The 27280-nt window shown below is 40.7% G+C and overlaps 1 protein-coding gene across 3 annotated transcripts in view; it reads right to left on the bottom strand.

Moving 5' to 3' along the window:
- The window catches only part of LOC137094135 (centrosomal protein of 95 kDa-like), a 210422-nt gene that overhangs the window by 54555 nt on the left and 128587 nt on the right, over window positions 1-27280 (bottom strand). For all 3 annotated transcript variants that reach the window (XR_010908600.1, XM_067459432.1, XM_067459433.1), the window contains exons 15-18: window positions 16574-16740; window positions 16030-16104; window positions 15803-15955; window positions 6863-7009 (exon numbers count right to left, since the gene is read on the bottom strand). Coding sequence is in view for 2 of the 3 variants with exons in the window: in XM_067459432.1 (XP_067315533.1) it covers window positions 6863-7009; window positions 15803-15955; window positions 16030-16104; window positions 16574-16740 (542 nt within the window). In the remaining variant the exon portion in view is untranslated. The remainder of the gene's footprint in view (window positions 1-6862; window positions 7010-15802; window positions 15956-16029; window positions 16105-16573; window positions 16741-27280) is intronic.

Raw genomic sequence — 27280 nt, 5'->3', positions numbered from 1 at the left:
CTCCTCTTCTCCGTTTACACTACATCACTGGGACCCATCATTCATGCACATGGTCTCTCATATCATTGCTATGCTGATGACACACAGCTCTACCTCTCATTTCAACCAGATGATCCCACAGTAGCTGCACGAATCTCAAGCTGTCTGGCGGACATCTCGGCATGGAATGAAAAAACATCACCTGCAGCTCAATCTAGCAAAGACTGAGCTGCTTGTTTTCCCTGCTAACCCCACCATACAACACGATTTTACCATCCAGCTAGGTTCATCTCTGATTACTCCTTCGGGGTCGGTCAGAAATCTTGGAGTAATCTTTGATGACCAGCTGTCCTTCAAAGACCACATCTCGAAGACGGCTCGGTCATGCAGGTTTGCGTTGCACAATATCAGGAAAATCAGACCTTTCCTTACGGAGCATGCAACACAGCTTCTTGTCCAAGCCCTGGTCATTTCTAGACTTGACTATTGCAATGCGCTTCTGGCTGGACTTCCATCTTGTGCAATCAAACCGCTGCAAATGATCCAGAACGCTGCAGCACGTCTTGTATTCAATGAGCCCAAAAGGGCTCATGTCACACCTCTATTCATCTCTCTGCATTGGCTACCACTCGCTGCCCGGATCAAATTCAAAGCCCTGACTCTTGCTCATGGATCTTCCACAAGCGCAGCACCCGCATACTTCGACTCACTCCTACGCGTCTACACACCCACCAGAAGCTTGTGGTACCATCACAGAGAGGCATGAAATCCCTCTCTCGAACTTTTTCTTTCATTGTTCCGGGTTGGTGGAACGATCTTCCGTCCTCCATACGCACAACAGAATCACTCACTTCATTCAAAAGACAGGTAAAAACTCATCTCTTCCATGAGCACTTAATCTTACATTTAAAAAAAAAAAAAAAAAAAAAAAAAAAAAAATTCCCCCTCTATTTCTCCTTTCTTCTTTCCTTTTCTGGTCTTTGCTACTCTGAGCAGTGTACAAATCTTAGTATTTAGGGCACTTTTTGTGTTTCGTTGCCTCTTCTTGACGGATCGCTTCCTGTTCTCCTGAGTTGTAAGTCGCTTTGGATAAAAGCGTCTGCTAAATGCATAAATGTAAATGTAAATGTTTTCTGCTGCTGGATTACTGTCCTGGGCACACCACATGAGCCTGATACTAATACTTTGTCCAAACGAATGTTTCAAAAAGTAAATTCTAAAGTGATGTAAAGATCGGGATTTGTTTTGAATAGACAGCATTTCCCCGCAGTTTTGGTCTATTTAAATTTATAATGCGTTTCTTTTATTAATGCCAGTAAACGATCCGGTACTTTGATACGCTTTTGTTAAGTGCATTTCATCTGTGTGCTTTTCATGCATGATAATCTAGATATGTTTTGTGAAGTTCTACATGCATTTCTTCTTCTTGTGTCTGTGTTTGTTTAATGTACATGCTTGATTTGCAACAGCGAATGTTCACGGAAATAACACAAATCAAACATACTTTTTTCAGTTATTGCACTTTATAGGCAAGTTTGCCAAAGGGCTGGCATATTTTTTTAATTGATGAAGTTATTTTAATGCATTTAAATTAATAAAAACTAGGCTACAGACTGTCACCCCAAAATAACTGCTTCTCTTTTTATAACCACTGTATTTGATACTTGTATTCAATAAATGAATTACAAGAATTATAAACAGAAAGCTATAAGCCTATTACAAATCAATTTCATGTCAGAGAGGGATCGAGGCGGGATTTCTTTCACCGGTGAATGTGAGCGTTTCATGAGCGAAGCGTTCGCTCGGACCGTGAGCAATTGAGTGGAGCGTGCTGGCATAGAGCAAGATATTGAGCGGAGCGTCACACAAGAGCGCCTTATCACTCTCAACTTGAGCACACACACCCGACTCATGCACACAGAAAGCTGGATGTCAGTGTGTCCGTGAGCAGGCTATAAAAGACTAGACTAGTTCTCTTTCATGTGTTTTTGCGATTAAACGGTCAAATGCACACAAGGTTGTGTCAGAAACACAAAGTTCACATGAAAACAGTTGATTATGGCTGTGCACTTGTGCAGCAAGGACAGAAATCCCATGGGTATTTTAGATTTGTGTAACATAACTAAAGTGAAAGCAGTGTAATATACAGTATACTACTATATACTGTATGCTGTTAATATGAATCAAACAACAAAAGATAAACAGAAAAACGCTGCTTTTGACTTTAGTAGCTTTAATAAGAATCAATTTCTTTACTTAGATGCTCTGGTGAGGAGATAAACATGGCCATGGTTTTCGTACCCAGTCTATTTTGTGATGCTGTTTTTGAATAGCCTATTGTAAGTTTCTAATTTAAAATGTTGGTGATTTTTGGCTATAACCTATGTTTAAATGTTTTGCCACTTGTGTGAGCTAAATCTAAAGTACTAGGCTATATAAATCTGAATAAATTAATTTAATAAAATGTTGTTTAAATGAAGGCTAGTACGTTATCCTGACTTCTATGAAAGAGTAAACAAAGAGAATTGCAATTCTGACGAGCCATGTCCAGTAACAACTTTTGGATTTTAAATACAAAAATAATGAATAAATACTGTTTGTGGTATGCAACAGCGGATCAGTTGCGGACTACAAACGCAGCATAGGCCTATGTGAAAGCACAACAGGGCGTGCAGATCCTGTACTGCATACGCAATGCAACACGAACCGCACTGTAGACGGAGTATGACATGACATCAAAGGAACGATTGGTCAACGAGACCTCGCCTCGCGGTATACCAAAGCGCACTTGTGGGAGAGGTGTCTGGCTGATGCTAATAATTATGTCAGGAAAAAAGTCCAGGGATCATTTTGAAAAGTCGAAGGACGACCCTAAAAAGGCTGTTTGCAAACTCTGCAGGCAAACATTTGCCTATCACGTGTCAACATCGAACATGTCTTATCATTTAAAACATGTAAGTAATAACGTTTCCTTATAGTGTTTCTGTTTGCTATCTGTTAGGCTATATAAAAAAACGAGTATTTTTTATAACGGGTAGGCTATACAAATAAATAAATACATATTATTTTTATTTATTCGTTTTTATAAAATACAGAAGTTGTTTTTTAATTATGTAAGAAAAATTAGTCTGATGTTTGCAACTTGTTGTTTCAGTTCAAGACTCATCCGTCCTCTTAATGGAAGTTTGCGGCTTTGCTCTGATATTTTTGATCTGTATTAGTGTTCTTTAAATTATTTGTTCTGCATTTTGTCTTAAATATAGTTGTTCTAAACAATTTAATCAAACACTTGTTGGCTGTTGATTTGTTTGCCGCCTTCTTTTTTTTATTCTAAGTTTTGGCGTTGTGCGATGTGCATTTATTAAATTGTTCGTTTTTGTTAATTTTCCTTTTGAACAATATAAAAAGTATATAAATTTTCCACTGTATTTTTATACCAAACAGCGTTTTAGCTACAGTACTTGTTTTGTACTAGGCCTAAGTTATAATAAATTTATTTAATTTATTTTAAAGAACGAATTTTAGTTTATTTTATTCAAAACTGTTTTTGTTTTTTGTTTTTTTTGGACATGTAACTGTTACAGTTTGCATTTTTGACAATAAATTATTAAAATGCACAGGCAGTCTGATTGCTGTTTTTAATGTTATTTTTAGCCTATAACGTTCCGGCCACTGATTTTTGTGTCCGTAAGCGCTGTAAGGCTATACTTTAAACGCTTTACTATTCTGTTTTAAGCACTTCATTTTTATTTTGAACGCACTAATATCATGCTTTAGCATTTTCTGTCATAAGGAAGTGTTAAACTTCAACTTGGACTATACCTTTCCTTGTATATACGCAAGTTTTTATAATAATATCATAAATGAATGATTATTCGACTAATCGCTAAAATGCAGGAGTGTTAGTCGACTAGGAATATCTTTAGTCGGGGGCAGCCCTACACCAGACATGAACATCATTGAGCATATGTGGGGTAGGATGAAAGAGGACGCATGGAAGACGAAACCAAAGAATATTGATGAACTCTGGGAGGCATGCAAGACTGCTTTCTTAGCTATTCCTGATGACTTCATCAATAAATTGTATGAATCTTTGCCAAACCGCATGGATGCAGTCCTTCAAGCTCATGGAAGTCATACAAGATATTAAATTTGGATCTCACAGCACCACAACTTAATTTGCTGACATATTTTTGTATTTGCAGTAAATTTGTTCAATTTCTGTATAGGCGACAAAACTTTTGTCTTGCCAAAATTTGACCTTTCTGTCTTGATTAAATGATAAATATTTTTTCTGTGAAAATTATTTATTTCAGTGCATTAAACATCATTTGGGAGGGTTTTTAGCTTTTCATATGAGCTATTCCTAACACCAATGAATTAATTAAAAGTCAGGTTAATTTCAGATATTTCTAGAAAATAGATAAGCGTCAAGACTTTTGTCAGGGATTGTAGAGGGTATGTGGCTTATTCAAGGGAAAAAAAATTTCCAGATACAGTTTTACAGGTCCATTTACAACCCTAAAAATTGTCCCAAGGATGTAATGCTCTGGTTTTGCCTTATTTGGAAGGGTCATGAATATTAATGTTGAGCGCTGCTCTGATTGACTTATTTCAGCAGCTCACAGCTCACATATTTTTTACGGTCTATGGCTATGCTTACAGCTCACAGCAGGTCAGTAAAGCGGCTCATGAGTCATGACAGAACACAGACCGACTAAATGACACTTTTAAGCAAAACATCTCAAATGGAGATAGATAAAATGCAGCTTAATTGTTTATTTGGTGTTTTCAGATCATTCGCGCGCAAGAAAGAGCTCGCATTCCTGCGGTTGCCAGATTTCAGTAATTAAATCCCCCAAACAGAGCTTTTCTGTGAAAAGAAACCCGTATACTGTACGGTTTTTACCTAAACATGTCTAATCTGGCAACCATGTGCACGCGAGCTCTCGTGCACGGACGATCTGAAAACACCAATAAACAAGTAAGCTGCATTTTATCAATCTCCATTTGAGATGTTCTGCTTAAAATGTGTCATTCAGCCTACATTTTAGACTTGTCTATTTTCATCAACAATATTGCATGTTTATATAACGTTAGTCACAATGTAGGCTAACGTTTTGCAGTGACTGTGATGTAGCCTAATCTGAAATACAAATAGGCAAAAACATCATAGGAAACACCATACTTCAGTTCTCAAAAATATAAATATATAACTTATATTTTTACAAAATGAATAGCCTTGTCTAATGACTATCGTTTTAACTTATATGGTGGAAAAGGTGACGTTTGCTAGAAGGATCGAGAACGATCTAAGTATCTACGGTTGTATTTTGCAATACAAAATAATATTACCCTTTTTCATTAGACACACTATTTAGTTTCGTATAGTACTCGGTGTTTCCTATTGTCACTGTAGCATCTTGCGTTATCTAGACAATGTTGTCTCTAAGAAACTTTCAATTTAATTAGAATTTGTTTAAACAATAGCTGATCAATATTACCATTATTATAATTATTTTTATTGTTATTATTATTCAAATCATTGTTACTACTACTATTATTATCACTATTAATGGCTTTATCAATATCTACCATTATTAATATTATTATTACTATTACTACTATTGTTTTTATTTGTCCTCTTCCTGACCCTTTAACCTTCCCCTCATTCCAGAAGAAATTAGTATATTTTTTAATATGTTTGTCATTACTACTACTGATAATACTATTAATACTATTTGTCATTTCTAATTAATTGGATTTATCATTATTATTGTTATTATTATTAATATTGCTATTACTATTGCTGTTGTCACCTTCTTCATACCCCATTTTATTTCCTTATTTATACACATATATTTTTTTGGTTATGTCTGTTGTACTTCCCTACATGATTCTTTATTCATACATTAACACTCCCACACCAGTTACACTCACAGTTACACTCACAGTTACACACACACACACACACACACACACACACACACACACACACACACACACACACACACACACACACACACACACACACACACACACACACACACACACACACACCGTACTGGCATGTTATGTTTTGTTGGCCCTTGTATTTGTATTTTGCATCTAACTTCTCTTTTGTAAATATTGTACTTGTCTGTTTGCATAATAATAATAAAAAAAATAAATAAAAAAATAAATAAAAAAAAAGAATTTGTTTAAACAGCTAGTCAATAAGTGGAAAAAAATCGCTACTTACTGCTTGCAGGAATACAGTTGCCACTTTCTTTAGTTTAAGACGCTGAGCGAAGTTTGCTTGAAATGGGCCGAACAAACAAACGATCTTTAATTAAATTGTTGTGGTATCGGATTATAAACATCAACCATGACTGTTGACATGTTTTATCTGTGGGAAGGGTAGAGAAGTCCTCAGGTCTCCTGCAAAGCCTGGAACATGAAGTGTGTCCATGCGAGCAGCCTGTTTACCTGATGATTCTCTCCATTTCCGCCTGACAATAAACATGTTCGGACAGATGGAAATGCTGGGGGCGTGCATATAAATGATCCCCAACGCTTGCGTCACGGTTGGGTTTATGTTGAGAAGCACTTTTTTTCTGTGAAGTTTTGGATTCACGAGATTTACATAAGAAGTAGGAGGCAATGATGTTTGAGACTCACAGTATGTGATGTCCATGTACTGAACATTTATTATTTCACCATGGCAAGGTTAATTCAATTTTTCATTCTAGGGAACCTTTAATGCATTTGGGAATGCATAAGTCATGCATGAATTGATGCATGAATTCATGATAATTCATGTACCCGTACCATAAAGTGTTACCATACAATCTGTATGACACACACACAAAAACGTGTGCAGACCCCAACACATTATTTTTACCTGGTCTCTGTAGTAGTTCTCCATGGCCTGAATCTCATCTTGGTATTTGCGGTAGTTCTCCTGAAGCAATTCTTTACTGTACGCACGCTGCTCTCTCAGATGAGCTTTCTGCAGTTTCAATCCTTCTTCAAAGATCTGCTTGAGCTTCTGAATAAACACAATGTTTCCCTTTTTATTAAACTATATGTAGGACAAGCACTTATCAAAGCAACAAAAATGTGCATATATTGTACTAAAACCAGAAGGTAAAGACTTATCTTACTCAATTCAAGATGGGCCAGTGTGTGGCAGGCCGTCTTTGTCTAAGTGATTGTATTTGCTTCGTTGTATTTTTTGTTGTTGTTGTTTTTAATTTTAAACATCTCAACGGATCTATGACCAAACCCTTCATTTATTCAATGCACCTTCAAAAAGCAGTCTAGCTTGGACTAGAGAAGTCCAAGCATGTATCTGCCTCCTGTTCTGTTAATCTAGACCAGTTTATCTTAGATCAATGTTAAATGACTTAAGCATGTCGCACAGCCTAGATGCCATATTTATAACGGACATCGCTAAATCCTGGTCATTAAAACCCCTTTCAGAACATACAAACTCCTTAGCATCGATTTTAAAGAAACATTTTAGATGCTATGTAGTGTTGGGCGGTATACCAGTTCATACTGAATACTCAGTATTTATTTTGTTATGATGTGAATTTTGATGATACAGTGAATGAAAACGTGAGAGTGAAGTCGGACAGCCGTTGTGTGTACATCGGCTGTACACTCATTATTGTCTCAGATAACACTATAAATGGCTGTCCCTTCAAATAATGGTTATGGGGGGATTTGGGATTCATGCCTTGATCATAGCGGAGAATTCAAACTTCAAGCAGCGCATGCATGAGGTTTCTGCGTGAAGAGCCGCGATGAGATTAACATCACTCACCACATGGATCATATAGATTAGATTCAGAGCAGAGCAAGTGTGTTTAAGTTTTTATGGACCTATTTGATATACTCTAGTGCTCTAAACATGAACTAGCAGCATATATGCGCACATATTTCATCACATCTTCTTCAATAAAATGTATGCAAAGGACACACAACAGCGATTACACCATAGATTATTCTGCTACACTGAAGACAATGATGTAAGTTACTAGACTGACTGACAATGCACAGAAGATTTGGCAAAAAAGTAACTGCTTTATTCTTTGTGTTAAACTGACGTGTGTCATTTGTTCAGAGACTGCAGGCCTAGTGCTCTTAAATGTATTGAAAATTCCCTTAACCTTTTAAATGTTCTTCTGCGTTTCCCACTCGTTTTTTGTGACAGCACCACCTACTGAATTGGATCACCAAAACACTAATTTAAGATGGACGATGGACACTGATATTCAATTAAGTTTTATTTTATAACGTTTAAACAAAACGTACTCGGTTACTTTCGTAACCTCGGTTCCCTGAGAGAGAGGAACGAGTATTACGTATGGGAAAAACTCCTTTTCTCGAGAATGTGAAGCAAAACTTTTAATAAAGGTATCTATGTAAAGCGCAGTGAGCTGCACGGCCATAGCCCAGCGCGAGGAGCGCTCTGATTGGCCGGGCTGCGGCAACTGCAGGAACCTATGGTGAGGCGGCTGAGAGGAACGAACCAATGGGGGGCGTTCCAGAAGCCCGCCGAAAAAGGTGCTTATATTTGCATACAGGAGGCTATATAAGACCCTAATTCGCCATAGGTGTCAGGTTTTAAGATCGACTGAAGCGATACCTGAGAAGCATAAACACGGCACGGAACGTAATACTCGTTCCTCTCTCTCAGGGAACCGAGGTTACGAAAGTAACCGAGTACGTTCCCTTTCGAGAGAGGTTCCTCGTATTACGTATGGGAACACAATGTAAAGCGCCGTGTGTGCTGACTGACCCAGTATACCCAAAGCACATGTTATAAACCCCCGAGACACCGACAGAGGCGGCTTATAAGGGGAATGAAGAACCGGAAGAGTCGGTTCGTTTGAACAGCTGATCGGACATAGTCGGATCTTATGATGAATGAATAGTGCTTAAGGACTAATGTGTACAGGCCAAAATGTAAGGCAATCTGTTTGCCAGGGTCAAGATAGAGCCTAGATGGAGAGAAGCCCTGCTTGTAGAGCTGGAACCTCCAACTTGTAGAATCTGATAAAAGTGGACGGAGAGGCCCAGCCTGCCGCCGCACAGATCTCTTCCAAAGAAATGTCACACGACCAAGCCCAAGATGAGGCCATGCCTCTAGAGGAGTGGGCTTAAATGCCTGTAGGACAGGTTAGGTCCTGGACCTATATGCTAGTGGGACTGCATCCACTATCCAGTGTGAGAGACTGTTTCATGACAGCACAAACTTTAGTGCGGCCACCGAAGCAATGAAGAGCTGATCCGACTGCCTGAAGGGGGCGGAGCGCTCTAGATACAATCTCAATGCTCTGACTGGGCAGAATAGGTTTGCGTCTTATTCTCTCTGAGACGCGGGTTAAGCAGTGCAAAGACCTGCATACTGAAGGGGTTGATAGCACTTTCAGCATAAAACCATGCCTCGGTTTGAGCACAACCTTGAAGTTGCTGGACCCAAACTCAAGACAGGAAGGGCTCACGGAGAGTGCAGGTAAGCCACCCACTCGGTTAACCGAGGCCACAGCCAGCAGAAAAACGGTTTTGAGTGATATGTGCTTCAAGCTCGTGTTCTGAAGTGGTTAGGAGGGGGAACCCTTCACGGCCTCCAAAACCATGGCGAGGTCCCAAATAGGGACCGAGGTAGGGGCAAGGCGGGTTGAATCTCCTGGCCCCTTTAAGAAAACACACAATAAGATCACTTTTCCCTAGTGAATGTGCCGCGATCGGAGCGTGGCTAGCTGCTATGGCGGAGACACACACCCCGAGTATGGAGGGGGGACGACCCGCATCCATTAGCTCTTGGAGAAAGCGAGCGGTTCCGCCAGTTCGCATGAGTGTGCGTCGATGTTTCGCGTAGCACATTGGTTAGAAAACCACTGACCACTTCAAAGCAGAGCTGCCAGATAGCAGGGGCTCTAGCTTCCGAAATAGTGTTCATAACTTGTCAGAGAGGTTCCCGGATACCGTTGATGGGCCATACGTGGAGGGCCCACAGCTCGGGATTGGGATGCCAGACCTTCCCTTTCATTGGCAGAATAGGCATGGGGCTGTGTCTGACAGCTGAAACAGTATGGAGAACCATGTGCGGTTCTTCCAAAGTGGGGCTATTAAAAAGCACAGGCTGCAGCTGGATCGCGATCGGAGGGAACATATAGAGGGAGTCTGGGCCAACATGGGCCAGGGCATCCCTGCGTTTGCAGAAAAAATATTGGGCAGCGTGTGCTGTGCGAGCTGAATTGTTTGCGGGTAAAGGGACCATCCCCCTGGGGACATGGGTCCTCTGGATAACATGTCCGGACCCTGATTCAGAATACCTGGCACGTAAGCCGCCCTTAGGGAGCTCAGATTGTGCTCTGCCCATAAAAGGAGATGCTTAGCCATGCACGGTTCTTATGCCGTAAGTCTTGAGTCTATGACAATGACTGTACTGATAAGCCTGCCCCTCGAAGGCGAATCTCAAGAATGGCCTGTAGTGGGGGTGGGGGGTTATCGTAACGTGAAGTATGCGTTTTTCAGATCTATTGAGAAAACCCAATCCCCGGGGCGAATGTGCGCGAGGATTTGTTTCACCGTCAGCACCTTGAAACGAGCGTGTCATAAGTGCTTTGTTCAGATGCCTGGAAAATGGGCCTGAGACCGCCACCCATTTTCGGCATGAGGAATTAGCGACAGTAAAAACCTGACTCGCTAGCGTCGGGTGTACTGTTTTCGCCGCTCTCTCCTTTAACAGTCTCAATGCCTCAGCGAGAAGCACGTGACTGACACTGCTTCTTACAGAGGGCTCGACCACGGCTTGAATCGCGGGGTCTGCGAGCAAAACTGTAGCGAGAACCTTGTTTTATATGTTCAACACCCAATATTATATACCAGGAATGGCCTGCCAGGCCTGGGCTCGTAAAGCCAGGGGTTGAATTAGATTCGGGGGCTGGCCGCTTAGTAATAGGGGCCTGTTAGCCGGGTTGCTTGTGCTGTAACACTGCTTGTAACACTGTGGGGATAGTGTTAGTTTTGGCGGTGCAGGCTTTGCAGTGGGCGCACGCCTCACATTTATATTGTGTGTGCGAGAGTGAACTTTGTGAAAAGTGCTTGGGTGCAGGAGTGCAGACTGTAAAGTGGGCACATTTCCTACATAGAAAGCTCTTTTGTGTGTAGTGTAAACAATGTGCAGTGGCGCACAACCTACGTAGAATACCCACGGTGCAAACCAGTGAGCAAATCCACAGGGGTAAACGCACACAGCATAGTGTGCAGACGAGCGTGTTTAACACAGGCTAGTTGACTGCAATATTTCATCTCCAGTCACTTAACTTAAGGGAACTGGGAGAATGTAAGGAAGTGCGGGTGGTATGTGAGCCATTCCACAATGCCGTTATGCTCTAGTCTAGACTGAAAGCGCGCATGCAGACAAGCGTGTTTGACCACAGGCTAGTTGACTGCAATAAGGCTAGTTGACTTTATATGGTGTAATCCGGCCGCGGCGGGATTTATTTGTGATTTTGTGAGGCTGAATTAACAGTGCTTATGTAGGGGTGCACACTGTGTAGTGGACACTTTGTCTACAGTGTAAAAACCTTTCCAGCCGCCTGAATAAAGGGGACTGGAAGTGATAGAGTGAAAAAAGGGCTTAGCTTGGCAGCCATTTTCCGACGCCCTTATGCTCTGACAGTGAGCGCGTGCTATGACGTAAGCCGCGCTCTAGTCAGCAACGCGCTGTGGAAGGGGCGCGCGCTATCATGACAAGGCAGCCATTACAACTTCCTTGGCAGTAAGCGCGCGCTGCAGCGACATTGTTCTTGACATACCCAACAGCCCGAGCTCGCTCGTCTAACTTACTCTAGTATTCTCTGTCCGCAGCGCTTCAGCACGGCGGCGGTAGAATGAGCACGGCGAGAGCTTCGGCTCGAGTTTGTTTATTCACTCTAGTATTCTCTGTCCGCGGCGATAGAGCGACAGGACGAGAGAATTGGAAGCGTGAGGTAAAACTCTGTCCGCGGCGCTTCTAGCACGGCGAGAGCTTCGGCTCGAGTTTGTTTATTCACTCTAGTATTCTCTGTCCGCGGCGATAGAGCGACAGGACGAGAGAATTGGAAGCGTGAGGTAAAACTCTGTCCGCGGCGCTTCTAGCACGGCGAGAGCTTCGGCTCGAGTTTGTTTATTCACTCTAGTATTCTCTGTCCGCGGCGATAGAGCGACAGGACTAGAGAATTGGAAGCGTGAGGTAAAACTCTGTCCGCGGCGCTTCTAGCACGGCGAGAGCTTCGGCTCGAGTTTGTTTATTCACTCTAGTATTCTCTGTCCGCGGCGATAGAGCGACAGGACGAGAGAATTGGAAGCGTGAGGTAAAACTCTGTCCGCGGCGCTTCTAGCACGGCGAGAGCTTCGGCTCGAGTTTGTTTATTCACTCTAGTATTCTCTGTCCGCGGCGATAGAGCGACAGGACGAGAGAATTGGAAGCGTGAGGTAAAACTCTGTCCGCGGCGCTTCTAGCACGGCGAGAGCTTCGGCTCGAGTTTGTTTATTCACTCTAGTATTCTCTGTCCGCGGCGATAGAGCGACAGGACGAGAGAATTGGAAGCGTGAGGTAAAACTCTGTCCGCGGCGCTTCTAGCACGGCGAGAGCTTCGGCTCGAGTTTGTTTATTCACTCTAGTATTCTCTGTCCGCGGCGATATCGCGACTGAACTAGAGAAGAGGAAGACTGAGGAAAAACTCCGTCTGTCCGCGGCGCCTCCTCAGCGCGACGGTATAGTGACGAGAGCTTCGGCTCGAGTTCGCCTATTCACTCTAGTATTCTCTGTCCGCGGCTGTAGCGCGACGGAATGAGAGAAGAGTGGGAACAACTCTGTGGCAGCGGCGGAAGAAGAGCCGCGGCGGCGGCAGAGTGAAGAGAGCTTCGGCTTGAGTGTGCTCATGTCCTCTAACATTCTCTCTTTCCGCGGCGCTATTCAGCGCGACGGGACGAGAGCAGAGGGAGAGTGAGAAGAGCTCCGTCTTTCCGCGGCGCTTAACGACGCGGCGGAACGAGAGAGTCCTCGAGTAGAACAAGCCTGTAAGCTCTAGAAGTGGCGTTGCAGCGGCAACACACACACAAACACATATAACACTCAACATAGACACAGTTTAAAGGATATATAACGCCGGATGGCGTAGCTGGAACGGCAGAGAAGGCGGAGAGGGAGTCCGTCGTCCTCAGCTGCAGGTTCCGCTGGTGCCTTTTCAACGGCGGTGCTTCTTCCGGAGACCAGCGAAGGTATCGCTGAAGGAGATAAAATCTGACACCTATGGCGAATTAGGGTCTTATATAGCCTCCTGTATGCAAATATAAGCACCTTTTTCGGCGGGCTTCTGGAACGCCCCCCATTGGTTCGTTCCTCTCAGCCGCCTCACCATAGGTTCCTGCAGTTGCCGCAGCCCGGCCAATCAGAGCGCTCCTCGCGCTGGGCTATGGCCGTGAAGCTCACTGCGCTTTACATAGATACCTTTATTAAAAGTTTTGCTTCACATTCTCGAGAAAAGGAGTTTTTCCCATACGTAATACGAGGAACCTCTCTCGAAAGGGAACTAAATTTACATAGCCAAAGTGAGCTGCTAACTATGGATTAGAAATTAGTTAACACAAATGAAGGATTTGTGTGCTAGTTTAATTACTACAACGTTCTTGATCATGGCCATGATTTATTAAATCCTTGTTCATTTTTAATGTCTATAATAAATCTAGCCAGCACATGTAGCTTACTGCATTAGTAGGGAAACTGAATCTTGAAATAACAACTTATGTTGAAATAAAATATGTTGAAATAACGAATTATCTTGAAATAACGACTTATGTTGAAATAACAAATTATTATCTTGAAATTAGGGCTGCAGCTATCGATTCTTTTTGTAATCAATTAATCTACCACTTAATCGATCAATTAATCGATTAATCGGATAATAATTACTTTTTTCTTTATTAAAGAGCAATAAGAGACAATAAGACGGGTATCTTAAAATTAACATCTAATTTGTATTCTTTTTAAAAAAAAATTGTTTTATTGCTGAAATTGCATACATTAATAACTGTGAAACTAAACAATTTCAATGCATACAATTGCCATGTTATATTATATAAAAATCTATTTCAAATTACTTTAAAAAGGTAAACATAGTTCAACCTAAAACTAAACCTACAACCAATAAATCTAAATAATAGTAATATAAATAACAATAATGCCTAAACGTATTTATGTTGAGCAACTTAACTTTCATGTTTCAGCTTCAGCTCAGGCATGACATAAGCATTTACTGTCTTATTTACTCCTTTACTGAAGCAAAAAATATTGGACAGGTTAACTTGGAACAAGAGATGCGCGGATTAGCTCTATCGTCACCGAATCAGCTGTTAGAAACAAACCATCCCGATAGTCACAACGTCAAATCCTCCGTGTTAAGCGCGATGCTATCGTCACATATTAGCTACACTGAAGTAGGTTGCTTAACAAAAAAACAAAAAAACGTATTTGGCGAAATTACATTTACATAAACCAGGGTCGACAACCTATACATCACACGGAGGAATAACAGCTAGAACGTGATCAAACGCGAGATATTAACTCGAGTTACTCGATGAATCGTTTCAGCCCTACTTGAAATAATGACTTATCATGTTGAAATAACAAAATTATTACGTTGAAATAACAACTTATTATTTTGAAATAACGAGATAAGGTTTTAAAAAAAAGTTTCTCTCCCACCATATTTTTTTCTTTCTTTTTTTTCCCACCATGCGGTTCAGGGCATCCGTATAATCGACGCGCTAAAATTTCGATCTTTCGAAGTTTTCAACTAAATATCCAAATAAAATTAATTACTAAATTAACTGTATCAACTATATAACTGATCTGCCCACATTATTGCTGTATGATAAAATGAAATGAGCTGAACGACTTGTACAGCCGAATCAAATTTTGTTTTATTTCCTGTTTAACACTGTGAAGCTGCTTTGAAACAATTGTCATTGTAAAAGCGCTATATAAATAAATGTATTTGCCTAAGTCATATAAATAAATGTATTTGCCTGAGTCAAATAAATGTGAATGCCTGAGTCATAGCTGGGTGTACAGATATGTTTTAGCTAGCATCCTTAACTCTTTCCCCACCAGCGTTTTAAAAAAAAGTTGCCAGGGTTTTTGACAATTTTCACCAAAATTTAATAGCCCATAGAATATTTTGTTAAATGAATATCTGAGCATGCAATGTATCAAAATAAAAAGCTGACCCTCTTCTTTTAAACAAAAAAAAATCGTTTTATTCTAGCTTCATGCATTCCTTTTTTATCAACACTTGAATATTGGTAGGTTCCATAAAAAAAGCAACATTTTGAACAAAAAGCTGAGAAAATCAAATTTTTGGGAAAGACTGTTTCCAGATCAGATTCAGAGCGATGATCAAACACAGATGGAGTAGCTCGAGTCCATCAACACCCCTAATGCTTACACAGTCCTGTAGCTCATCCTGGGTCCACATTTCATTCAGTAACATTAGGCAGTTTTGATTCATATGCTGTTTAATGAGGATGATCACGTTATTTTTAATATGCATATGATTACATGCGATCGCTCGTTTCACTGCGTCTTCCTCACGTGTGTTTTGATCAGGAGATTCAGTAATCATTCAGAAGATGCGCAATAGCGCCCCCCTAGCGCCCGACAGTGAAAACACGGAAACCCGGAAAATTCCGTTATTGGCCTGGAAGCGTTTTCTCACAAATAACGGAAATTTCTGTGTTTGGTGGGGAAAGAGTTAATAGTGGGTATGGATTGGGTACTTACTTGCTCTTCTTGTGTCTTTGCTTGCATCAGTTTGGCACGTAGCTGGACATGATAGATGCTGTAGTATTTTTTAGCACGTGCAAACTGTTGTCGCTGTTCTCTTAGCTTATTCTGAGCAAACTTCTGCTGTTGGATCCTCTCCTTGAACTCTCTCTGAAACATAAGATTCAGAATCACTGAGATCTTTTAATTTTGTGATTTTGTCTTTCTTATGAGTTTGCTCTTACCAGGCGACGGTTGTGCTCCTGTTCTTTGTGGATGATCTGCACCAGCATGTCATGTTTTTTCTGAGCTTCTTCCAGCTACAAATACAAATAAAGTAAACTCATTGCATTCAGTGCTGAAACCTGTGGACCTGGAAAACACTGATCAGAAAAGGTCAGTCGAGACATATCAGTTTAAAATGAACATGTTAATGTGTTATCTTTTGCCACAACATTATGCCATTTGTAAGGCTTCAAAAGGCTTGAAATATTGCACAAGTCATGAACTATATTTCTTTCCATGACAACCCTTGTATTCTTTCACCATATGGACGAGAGCACTCCTTTTAGATATTCCTACTAAACATAAAATGGCGAAAAAGTCCTTGGTTGTCCAACAACAAACATTTAGCCATTTTTTATTTTAATATTGTAGAGGCATGCTGATAGTATTTTGATAATAGTACATGCAAAGGGCCACTGAATATAAATGTATTTTAATGGTTTAATAGTTTAATGCCCCAATGGGCCATTAAAACAGTGTGTTTGTGTGTATTAGATCTCTTACCTGGTTTAAACATTTGGGCAGTGTGTATCTGCTCTGGTTTTTGGAGTTGAGCTGGTCAATCTGTCTGAGCTGTTGTTTCCACATGCGGGACAGAGAGTGAGGAGAGATCTGCACATGCGGTAACTCATCCAGCAGAATAGGAAGAAGATTGTTCTCTTTCACTCTCACTAGGTAAAATATAAAAACAATATAAAGGAAATTGTTAAAATGTATTCATATAATCTGATAAAATCAAGGAAGAATTAGTGGATGCTATTCTGCCATGCTGTTTATGTTTGTGTGTGTAATCTGACGTACATGTTTACAATGACATTGTATTTGTATCCTTTTACAGTATTATTTATTTATTTATTTATTTATTTATTTATTTATTTATTTATTTATTTGACCTTGTAATGCTTAAGCAAAATGACATAAATCAATCTTCTAGTGAAAATTTCAGTCTTCATGATTTCTCCACTCATTTAGTATACTAAAACCCTTCCCCTCCACAAGCCATTGCAAGCATGTATTCAGTTTGTGCTGCAATATAAAGGCAATTTTTTTAAGGTATAAAATGCATGTCTTTCATTTAAGAAAGACATCCATTTTATACCTTAAAAAAAATATTTTCTCAATTTTATCAACTAAATGCTTTCAGCTCTGTGATTGATGCTCCAGCTATAAAATTATACATGAATCCTCTGGTTTTACAAACAAGGCTTAAGCTAGCCACGGACTAAAATGCACTTTTGAGTGGTTTTACCTGAAAGCAACTTGTACAGGCATATCTTTAAACATGTCGGTGCCATTGTTTTGTTTCAAGATGCTCACCAGTAATATTTTTTTTCTAAGGAGCACTTATAAAAGCTAATTGAACCAAGGCCTAATCCTGGCTAAGTCTATAAACCCTGTCTGTGTCTATGCTAGTCTTTAAGTTATTGTCTATAAGTTAATGTCTATAAGTTATTGTTAAATAACTTATGAGTCTATAAGTTATTGTTAAAAATGTTTGTCTGTATGCACAAAATTGCATACTGTATAGTAAGCTCTACAATTGGCTTAAAACATTTTTACAACATGATATGAACCTAATAATTCTAAGATGACATCCCTGACATTCTACTTGGAGATGTTTGCATCCTCAGACTCTGAATTATGCATTTCTATGACAACGTGAATCTGGTACATGTACACATAGTAGAAGTTAAAAATAAAATAAAAGCATAATTAATTTGTCTCAGGGGGTTATGACCCCCTCATATCCCCCTGAGACAACAGCCATATCACCCTGTAGCCCAAGACTGGTTTCCCACTGAAGCTAAGCAGGGCTGAGCCTGGTGAGTACCTGGATGGGAGACCAACTGGGAAAACCAGGTAGCTGCTGGTTGAGGTGTTAGTGAGGCCAGCAGGGGGTGCTCACCCTGTTGTCTGTGTGGGTCCTAATGCCCCAGTATAGTGATGGGAACACTATACTGACAAAGAGCACTGTCCTTCGGATGAGACGTTAAACCGAGGTCCTGACTCTCCGTGGTCATTAAAAATCCCAGGATGTCCTTCGGAAAATGAGTAGGGGTTTAACCCCGGCATCTTGGCCAAATTTGCCCATTGGCCCCTGTCCATCATGGCCTCCTAATCATCCCCCTATTCTGATTGGCTTCATCACTCGGTCTGCTCTCCACCAATCAGCTGGTGTGTAGTGAGCGTTCTGGCGCAATATGGCTGCCGTCGCATTATCCAGGTGGATGCTGCACATTGGTGGTGGCTGAGGAGATCCCCCTTCTATGTAAAGCGCTTTGAGTGCCTTGAAAAGCGCTATATAAATCGAACAAATTATTATTATTATTATAAGATAATTATGTACATGCAAATATCATTTTGCGTCATCTGAGGAATTTTTGGCCAGAGGCTAAAGACTACAGCCAGTAGAAGCAGCTATTTCTGCATGTTTTCAACCCACCAATGGAGGGTGGGATCTCACAGCGCTCAGCATTCATGTAAACGGAGCGGTGCGGAGGAAAGTGAGTGTTTACATTTTTCAAATGAATTTCTATTAAAGTTAAAGGTGCCCTAGAATGAGTTGAATCAATATGTTACATTGTTCTCTGATATCTACATAGAGGTATGTGGCTTATTTAAGGGCAAAAATTGTCCAGATACAGTTTAACAGGTCCATTTACAACCCTATAAATTGTCCCTAGGATCTAATGCTCTGTTTTTGCCTTATTTGGAAGAGGAATTTGGATTTAAATTACTGAAAATGACAAGCACGGACGCTCTCTTTATTCCCTCAGACAAAACCAGTGATTTTAGACCTGTCTTTTTTCGTCAACGATATTGCATGTTTATATAACGTTAGTTACAATGTAGGCTACGCAGTGACTGTGATGTACTCTGAAATACAAGCATGCAAAAACATCATACTTAAAGGGGGGGGGGGGGGGGGGGGGGGTGAAATGCTGTTTCATTCATACTGAGCTTTTTACACTGTTAAAGACTTGGATTCCGATCCTAAACATAGACAAAGTTTCAAAAACTAATGTTGGACGTTTGATGGAGTATTTCTGTGTCAAAAATACTCCTTCCGGTTTCTCACAAGTTTCGGCGAGTTTTTTTCGAGGAAGGGTCAGCTTGACGTTAATAAGAGCGGAAGGTCCTTGTATGGGCCGTACGGGCTCTTCTCCCGGTAGGGTGCGCGCGCGTGACTAGAGCAAGAGAGGAAATGCACGCCCGTAAACACTCTCTCAGCTGCAGATCCACTCGTCCATGAACAATCTTGTCGTTATAGTCCGCGTCGCACTCCACTTTATTCCTATGGGTGACATCAAGCGACTTCAACGCTTCAGCACAGCATTCCGGGAAGGCAGCGCTGCATTTGAACCGATTTGAAAGCAGAAATGACGGGAAGCTTCACAATAGTCTGACATGCAAAACCGTTTTGCTTGCTACTGCTAAGGTTTAGTCGCATACAATAGTCCATAAACCGAATCATATCCTCATAAACTGCGAGTAAACACACACAAATGTTGACAGGCCACTAAATACAGTACATACCACAGAGACGGACGTCCTGCTGTTGCTGTTTCTCCTGTTCAATTTATTTCAGCCTCCAAATTTGATTCTGGATCAAATCTGTATTAGCTGAATCTGATCAATAGCCATGGGTTTCTCCACGCTTGAGGATGTCACCGCTTTGTGCGCACTCGTCATTTTTTAGCTCCGCCCACACGATACGCCTCCAGGCACTCGGTTTTTCCCAGAAAGACTTGGTACAGCCTATATTTCTTTTATAAATATAATAAAACTAAAGACTTTTCGGAGATATGAAGGATGCAATACTCCTCTATAGGTACTCAAGATTGCCATGAAATTGACTGAAACTGAGTGTTTCACCCCCCCTTTAAGTTCTCAAAAATATAAATATATATATATTTTTACAAAATGAATAGCCTTGTCAAATGACTATCGTTTTAACTTATATGGTGGAAAAGGCGACGTTTGCTAGATGGATTGAGTAAACGATCTGTAAGCAACGTATCTACGGTTGTATTTTGTAATACAAAATAATATTAACCTTTGTCATTAGACACACTATTTAGCTTTGTATAGTACTTGGTGTTTCCTATTGTTACTGTACTAGCATCTTGCGTTATCTAGACAATGCTCTGTCTCTAAGAAACTTTCAATTTAATCAGAAATTGTTTAAACAGTCAATAAGTGGATAAAATCGCTATATACTGCTTGCAGGAATACAGTTGTAATTGCCCCTTTCTTCAGTTTAAGACGCTGAGCGAAGCTTGCTTGAAATGGGCCAAACAAATGAACGATCTTGAATTAAATTGTTGTGCTATCCGATTATAAACATCTACCATGACTGATAGCTGTGGGAAGGGTAGAAAAGTCCTCATGTCCCCTGCACAGACCGTTTTTGCTATTTTCGAGTGTCTCTTGTTTACCTGCAGTTCCGATGATTCGTCTCTGTCAGTTCTGCCTGACAATGAACATGTTTGGACAGATGCAAATGTTGGGGGCGTACATATAAATGATCCCCAACAACTGCGTCACGGTTGGCGTTATGTTGAGAATCCCTTATTTTTCCGTGGTGTTTTTCATGCAAGAGATTTATATAAGAAGTAGGAGGCAATGGTGTTTGAGACTCATAGTACGTGATGTCCATGTACTGAACTCTTATTATTTTACTATAGCAAGGTTAATTAAATTTTTCATTCTAGGGCACCTTTAAGCTTCCATAAACAATCTAAAAACGCGCCAGACTGAACATGCGCCGTGAATGTATGCTGCAGCCACAATTAACTCAGCTCTTTGCTCTTGTAATGAATGTAACCTGACTCCTACACTGTACTAAATTATTTCCAAGATTTGTTATCACAACATTTGTTTTTGTTTTTTGTCAAATCAACTTAGATTCAGTAAGGTTGTTCAGATAACATAACATTTTTAGTTGACGTTGATTAAACTAATGGCATAATGGCAATGCACTGATATAATAAAAAAAAAACATTAGTTGATTCTACTAATAGAGATAGTTCACTTCGCTAGTTCACTGAGTCGTAATCCCTGCGCAAGTGCGCATGCGCGGGAGTGCACCGCATGAACTTGAACGGGAAGGCGCGATTTTCTTCTCCAGTTTCTTCAGAACCAAGGAAAGACGTATGTATTTTGTCTATTTATTTAATAGACAGCGAAAAGTCAGGAAATGGTTTAAATCTATAATGTACGTTACATTTCACCTTAGAAATTCTGTTTACTCAAATGTGTATTGCATTCATGTTTTAAAATGCATCCAGGTAACAACCTTTTAAGAGAAGGAAACGGCTATAAGTGTTAATAGCCGTTTTCTATATGCTGATATTATCACACAGTAAGTGTTTGAATTAATTATTTTATGTGATATTTCAGCATTTGAACCTTTTTGCCAATATATGACACAGACCACACCTAAACGAGGAGCAGTTTCTTCTCTGCTTGGCGGTTTATGGTAAGTAAAATTCAATGTTTCTATCTCAACTTCTTCAACAAGAATATGTGGATACCAAAACTCCACAATGCAAGGGTTGATTTTTTTTTTTTTTAGATCGCAATTAAGAGTTTGCATAATTAGGATTATATTTAAGATTTGGATGTATTCTTCTGTAATGGGGTTTATAAATGATTTACCTTACAAATTAAAGGGGACATTACATTCCAAGATGAATGTTACAAGCAAAGGAAACTTGCAGCATATGTATACGAAGTTTGAGATGTGCTTCACGCATATAAATGACAACAGTATAACACAAAACTATGGGCCCTATTTTAACGATATGAGTGCATGGTCTGAAGCTCATTAGAGATGGGAAGTGCAGTTCTATTTGGTGAACCGATTCTTTCAGACAGTTCGTTTCAATGAAACAAAAGACAAGGATCACGCCAAATATTGCTCTCCAAGATTTTAAAAGATGTACGGTTTGTTGTCAAGACTTGCGGAAAATTTACTATTTCATTCCCTCGATTTATAAATTGTTTGGACAGTTTAGCAAATCAAGGGAATTAAAGAGTAAATCGTCTGCAAGTCATTCAAACTGTACGCCTTTTAAAGTCTTAGAGAGCAATATTTGGCGTGATCCTTGTCTTGTTTCATTGAAACGAACTGTCTAAAAGAATCAGTTCACCAAATAGAACTGCACTTCCCATCTCTAATGAGCTTCCACCGTAGTAAAATGCCTAGAAAATGTAAGCTGAAAAAGAGTTGGAACCCTGTAAATGTGTAAGCTGTTGGACTTAAAGACTTCGCTGTTTTGTTCCTTCCTGTGATCGCAAATGTATGGAAGCAGATGCTTTTATGTGAAATACCAGCTTGATTAAGCATAATTGATGTGCACTCCTGACTAGTAATGGGCGATATGAACGATATGCAATATAAACTATAAAAAATTGGCTTACAATAGAGATTTTAACACAATAATAAAAATATTCTGAAGCAATATTCTCAACAGTGTTCAATCAGCTTTGACATATTTTATATTTGTGATATTTTTAACTTTTATAAAGGGCATTTTCCCCCTAATCTTATTAAATATATGCTATGCTTCAGGTTTCATATTACATTCTTTGTTTAAATTAAATTAAAATAAGACACTATAGGGCTGTTGCCAGTCAAATTAAATAATTTACACTGAAAAATTACAACTGCATTAAATAATGTTATGAGATTTGTATTTTTGAACAAACAAAAGAAATGTTGAAAAGTATATGAAACTAAACCAGTAGGTGGCAGCAGGTGGGTCTTAAAGGGTTAGTTCACCCAAAAATTAAATTCATGTCATTAATGACTCACCCTAATGTCGTTCCACACCCGTAAAACCTCCATTCATCTTCAGACACAGTTTAATATATTCTATATTTAGTCCAAGAGCGTATCTAAGTGTAGGCACACTATACTGTCCATGTCCAGAAAGGGAATAAAAACATAATCAAAGTAGTCAATATGTGACATCAGTTAGTTCATTAGAATCTCTTGAAGCATCGAAAATACATTCATGATTCATGATTCAGATCCCGTGTCTAACTGCCAAACTGCTGAAATCATGTGACATTGGTGATCCGAATCATGAATCAATCCACTGATTCATGACCGTTTGAATCTTTATTTGAGGTTTAAAAACAAACGTGGAAGAGAAGACAATGCTGAATAAAGTTGTAGTTTTTGTTATTTTTGGACCAAAATGTATTTTGGATGCTTCAGGAAATTCTAATTAACCAACTGATGTCACATATGGGCTACTTTGATGTTTTTATTCCCTTTCTGGACATGGACAGTATAGTGTGTATACACTTAGATACGCTGTGGGACTAAATATAAAATATCTTAAACTCGGTCTGAAGATGACAAATTTCATTTTTGGGTGATCTAACCTTTTAATGTTTATTTTTATTTTTATTGAATCCTCAGGTTTGATGAGTAAGTTATTCATTCAAAACTGATTCATTCAAGAAAGAGGTTCTTTTACAAACAGGTCATTAAATCTTTGATTTAACCGATTCATTCAAACACTGAAGCATTCAGTAACTCACACTGTTGTGAGAGGCGTTATGGTTCTGCTGTTTGGAACTTTGTTGCTTGGAATCTTTGTTTAAAACTATTTTCACTGCCGAATTAAAAAAAAAAAAAAAAACACTCAATATTGCATCTAAAATGTAAGTGACTAAATATGAATTAATTGTTTATCGAACTGTCACATGAAATCACTGTCAATCGTGATGGTATTCAGGAAAACAGCACATTTGGTTGTGTGACGTTGTTTAACTGTATCATGTTATAAATATAAAAACTTGACATTTGTTTGATTTCTTATTGAGAGGCTGCATGAGCATCAACAGCATGTTTTACCATCACTGATTACATTATATATTATCCACTATCAATGTCAGACACAGACGAGGACACAGATGGATTAGTGCAAGTGCAAAGTTTATTATCAGAGGTAACGGACACAGGTGATACTTAGAAGGGTGAAGACGATGATGATGGTGAAGACGAAGAAGACGATGATGATGAAGACGAAGATGGATACAGGTGAGGACTTCTATGAAGGACAGGTAGTCGAGGTTGGATCGGTGCAAGACCAGACAGTGATTGTGAAGGTGAGCCAGGTTGATATACTGTGACTGGTGATAGTGCCCAGGTGCTCAGAATGCCAGTGATGGTGAACGAGTGGGCGTGGCAGTGTCTGATGGCTGTGAGGGCGTGACAATCAATCACCACTTACACTAAAAATTGCAGAATCATTCTTGCATTTTGGTAATTTGTTAGTTATTTTTTGTTATTGGCGTTTTAATCAGGCTCTTGTCTGTTGGGCAAGTAAAATTCTTTCACTTCTCCCTTCAAGAAATCCACTTGTCCCGGACAAGCGTTTATGTCGAGCCCTGAAATATAATGTATGCTATATGCTGTACACTATAACAATGTTGCGCTGTTGATGCTCGTGCAGTCTCTCAAGGAGAAATCAAAAACAAATGAGCACAGCTCACACTGAGAAACTCAGTTAATTAACTTACTGCAGTAAAAATGCTAAATTTTATATTTATAAAATATAATATATTTATAACATCTTCCTTCTGTTTTGTTTGCCTTTTCGGACTGCTTGCCTGTGTATAACCTTTTGCGTGTTTTATGGACTACAACTTTGGATTACCTTTCAATAAATACTACATTTGGATCTTCAACCCAACCTTCTGTCTCAGAGCAGTTTGTTACAGAAGACTTTGCCAACATGGATTCAGCAGTATGTCTCATCCGTCTATGCCAGGGAACTCACTCACTCGAGGACCACATTATAGACTTTCTGAACATTGCAAACTTCACCAACCTCCCGGACTTTATGTTGATTGACTTTTTTTGCCATGGATTCAACAAACAAAGCAAACTCGTCCGTGATGGTCCTCGAGGGTCCCTGAGTGAGTTCCTTGATTATGCCCTTCAGGTAAGCAGCTCTGCTTTCACAGTGGGTGTCATGGAGAATGATCGTGACATTTCCACTGCATCTGCCGAGCCTGTGTCCTCGGGCAAGATGGCCGAGCCAGTGTCCTCTGACAAAATGGCCACCGAACCAGTGTCATGGGACAAGATGGTCGCCAAACCGGTGTCCTCTGACAAGATGGCTTCCAAGCCAGTGTCCTCTGACAAAATGGCAGCCGAACCTGTGTTTTTGGACAAGATGGCCGCTGAGCCTGTGTCCTCGGACAAGATGGCCACCGAGCCTGTGTCTTTGAACAAGATGGCCGTCGAACCGGTGTCATGGGACAAGATGACCGCCGAGCTGCTGTCCTCTGACAAGATGGCCGCTGAGCCTGTGTCTTTGGACAAGACAGCAAGCCTTCCAGAGCCTTGTGTCATCTCGGCAGGCCTTCCAGAGCCTCGTGCCGTCTCGGCAGGCCTTCCAGAGCCTTGTGCCATCTTGGCAGGCCTTCCAGAGCCTCGTGCCATCTCGGCAGGCCTTCCAGAGCCTCGTGCAGTCTCGGCAGGCATTCCAGAGCCTTGTGCCGTCTTGGCAGACCTTCCAGAGCCTCGTGCCTTCTCAGCAGACCTTCCAGAGCCTTGTGCCGTCTCGGCAGACCTTCCAGAGCCTCGTGTCGTCTCGGCAGACCTTCTAGAGCGTCGTGCTGTCTCGACAGACCTTCCAGAGCCTCCAGCTACTGACCAGAGTCCCGAGAGGGCTCCGGTCCGTGTGCCGAGTCCAGAGAGGGCTCCTGTCCGTGTGCAGAGTCCAGGGAGGGATCCTCCTCCTGTCTTGAGTCCAGGGAGAGCTCCGCCTCCTGCCCTGAGTCCAGAGAGGACTCTGGCTGGACCGCCTGCGCTGCTGTGGTGGTCGCCTGCTTCGCCGTGGGGGTCTTCAAGACCGCCTGCGCTGCTGTGGTGGTCGTCTGCGCCGCCGTGGGGGTCTTCAAGACCGTCTGCTCTGCTGTGGTGGTCGTCTGCTTTGCCGTGGGGGTCTTCAAGACCACCTGCGCTGCTGTGGTGGTCATCTGCTCCGCCGTGGGGGCCTTCAAGACCACCGGCTCTGCCCTGGTAGCCTGCACCAGTCTGGTCATCTGTAGGGTCTGCGCCACCCTGGCCATCATCCTGGCCTCCTGTTCTGCCTGAATCTCCAGGCCCTCTTCCACTACATGGGCCTGGCCCTCCATCCCACCCCCCGGGTCCACATCCGCTCCACCTCCCTCCTGGACAATTTTAGGAGCGTCTGGAAGCCGTTCCTTTGATGGGGTGCTATGTCACAATTCACCAGTGTGAGTGCCCATGATCACCACCAGAGGGCACTCCACCCCTGACTGTCACTCCATCCCAAACTACATTACCCATAATCCTTTGCCCAGCACTCGTTAGCACTCACTGTTTACACCTGTGTCTTATCACCTGATTACCTCTGTCTATACCTTGTTCACTCAGTCATTCAGGGCGAAGTCTTGTTTAGTGTCACAACTGCATTTCTGAGCATTTCCCTGGTTTCATGTATCTTGGTCTTTGATTTCTTGCCTTCTCTGTGGATTACCCTTTTGCCTGTTCCTTCTGTTTTGTTTGCCTTTTCGGACTGCTTGCCTGTGTATGATACCTTTTGAATGTTTTATGGACTACGACTTTAGAATACCCTTCAATAAATACTGCATTTGCATCTTCAACCCAACCTTCTGTCTCAGAGCAGTTTGTTACACCTATATTTAATAAGATTAGGGGGGAAATGTCCTTTATAAAAGCTCAAAAGCTGACTGAACACTGGTGAGAATATTGCTTGAGAATAAATTATATTTAATATTTAAATCTATTTTTTTTTAAATCTATTTCGGACAAGCAAATGTTTTACTCGGACAAGTAAAGAACAAGCACATGAACAGGTTTAATGTCGAGCCATGCCATTAATTGTACTATAGATTATTCACATATTATTCTGATGCGGGCAGGTCTCTGTTTGAAATTGATTCATTGTTAGCCTACAAATGTTTTGTAAATTTGTGATTTTGTAATTCATAATAATTTCCTTTTTCTCTCATTAGCCAACTGAAAAGGAAGAGGTGTATGGAATGGGAATGAATGTTGGAATCTTGGTGGTCACAGAGGAGAACACTGCAAACCTCATCCCAAAGGAAATTGAAGTGGTTGTGGTGTTAGAGAAGGAGGCTGTGTTTTATAACTTAAAGGGTTAGTTTACCCAAAAATGAAAATTCTGTCATTAA

This window comes from Pseudorasbora parva, chromosome 12 (genome assembly GCF_024679245.1).
Source record: "Pseudorasbora parva isolate DD20220531a chromosome 12, ASM2467924v1, whole genome shotgun sequence".
Classification (NCBI taxonomy): domain Eukaryota; kingdom Metazoa; phylum Chordata; class Actinopteri; order Cypriniformes; family Gobionidae; genus Pseudorasbora; species Pseudorasbora parva.
Note: the sequence above shows the minus strand (reverse complement) of the source record. Positions and strands in the feature narration are given on the sequence as shown.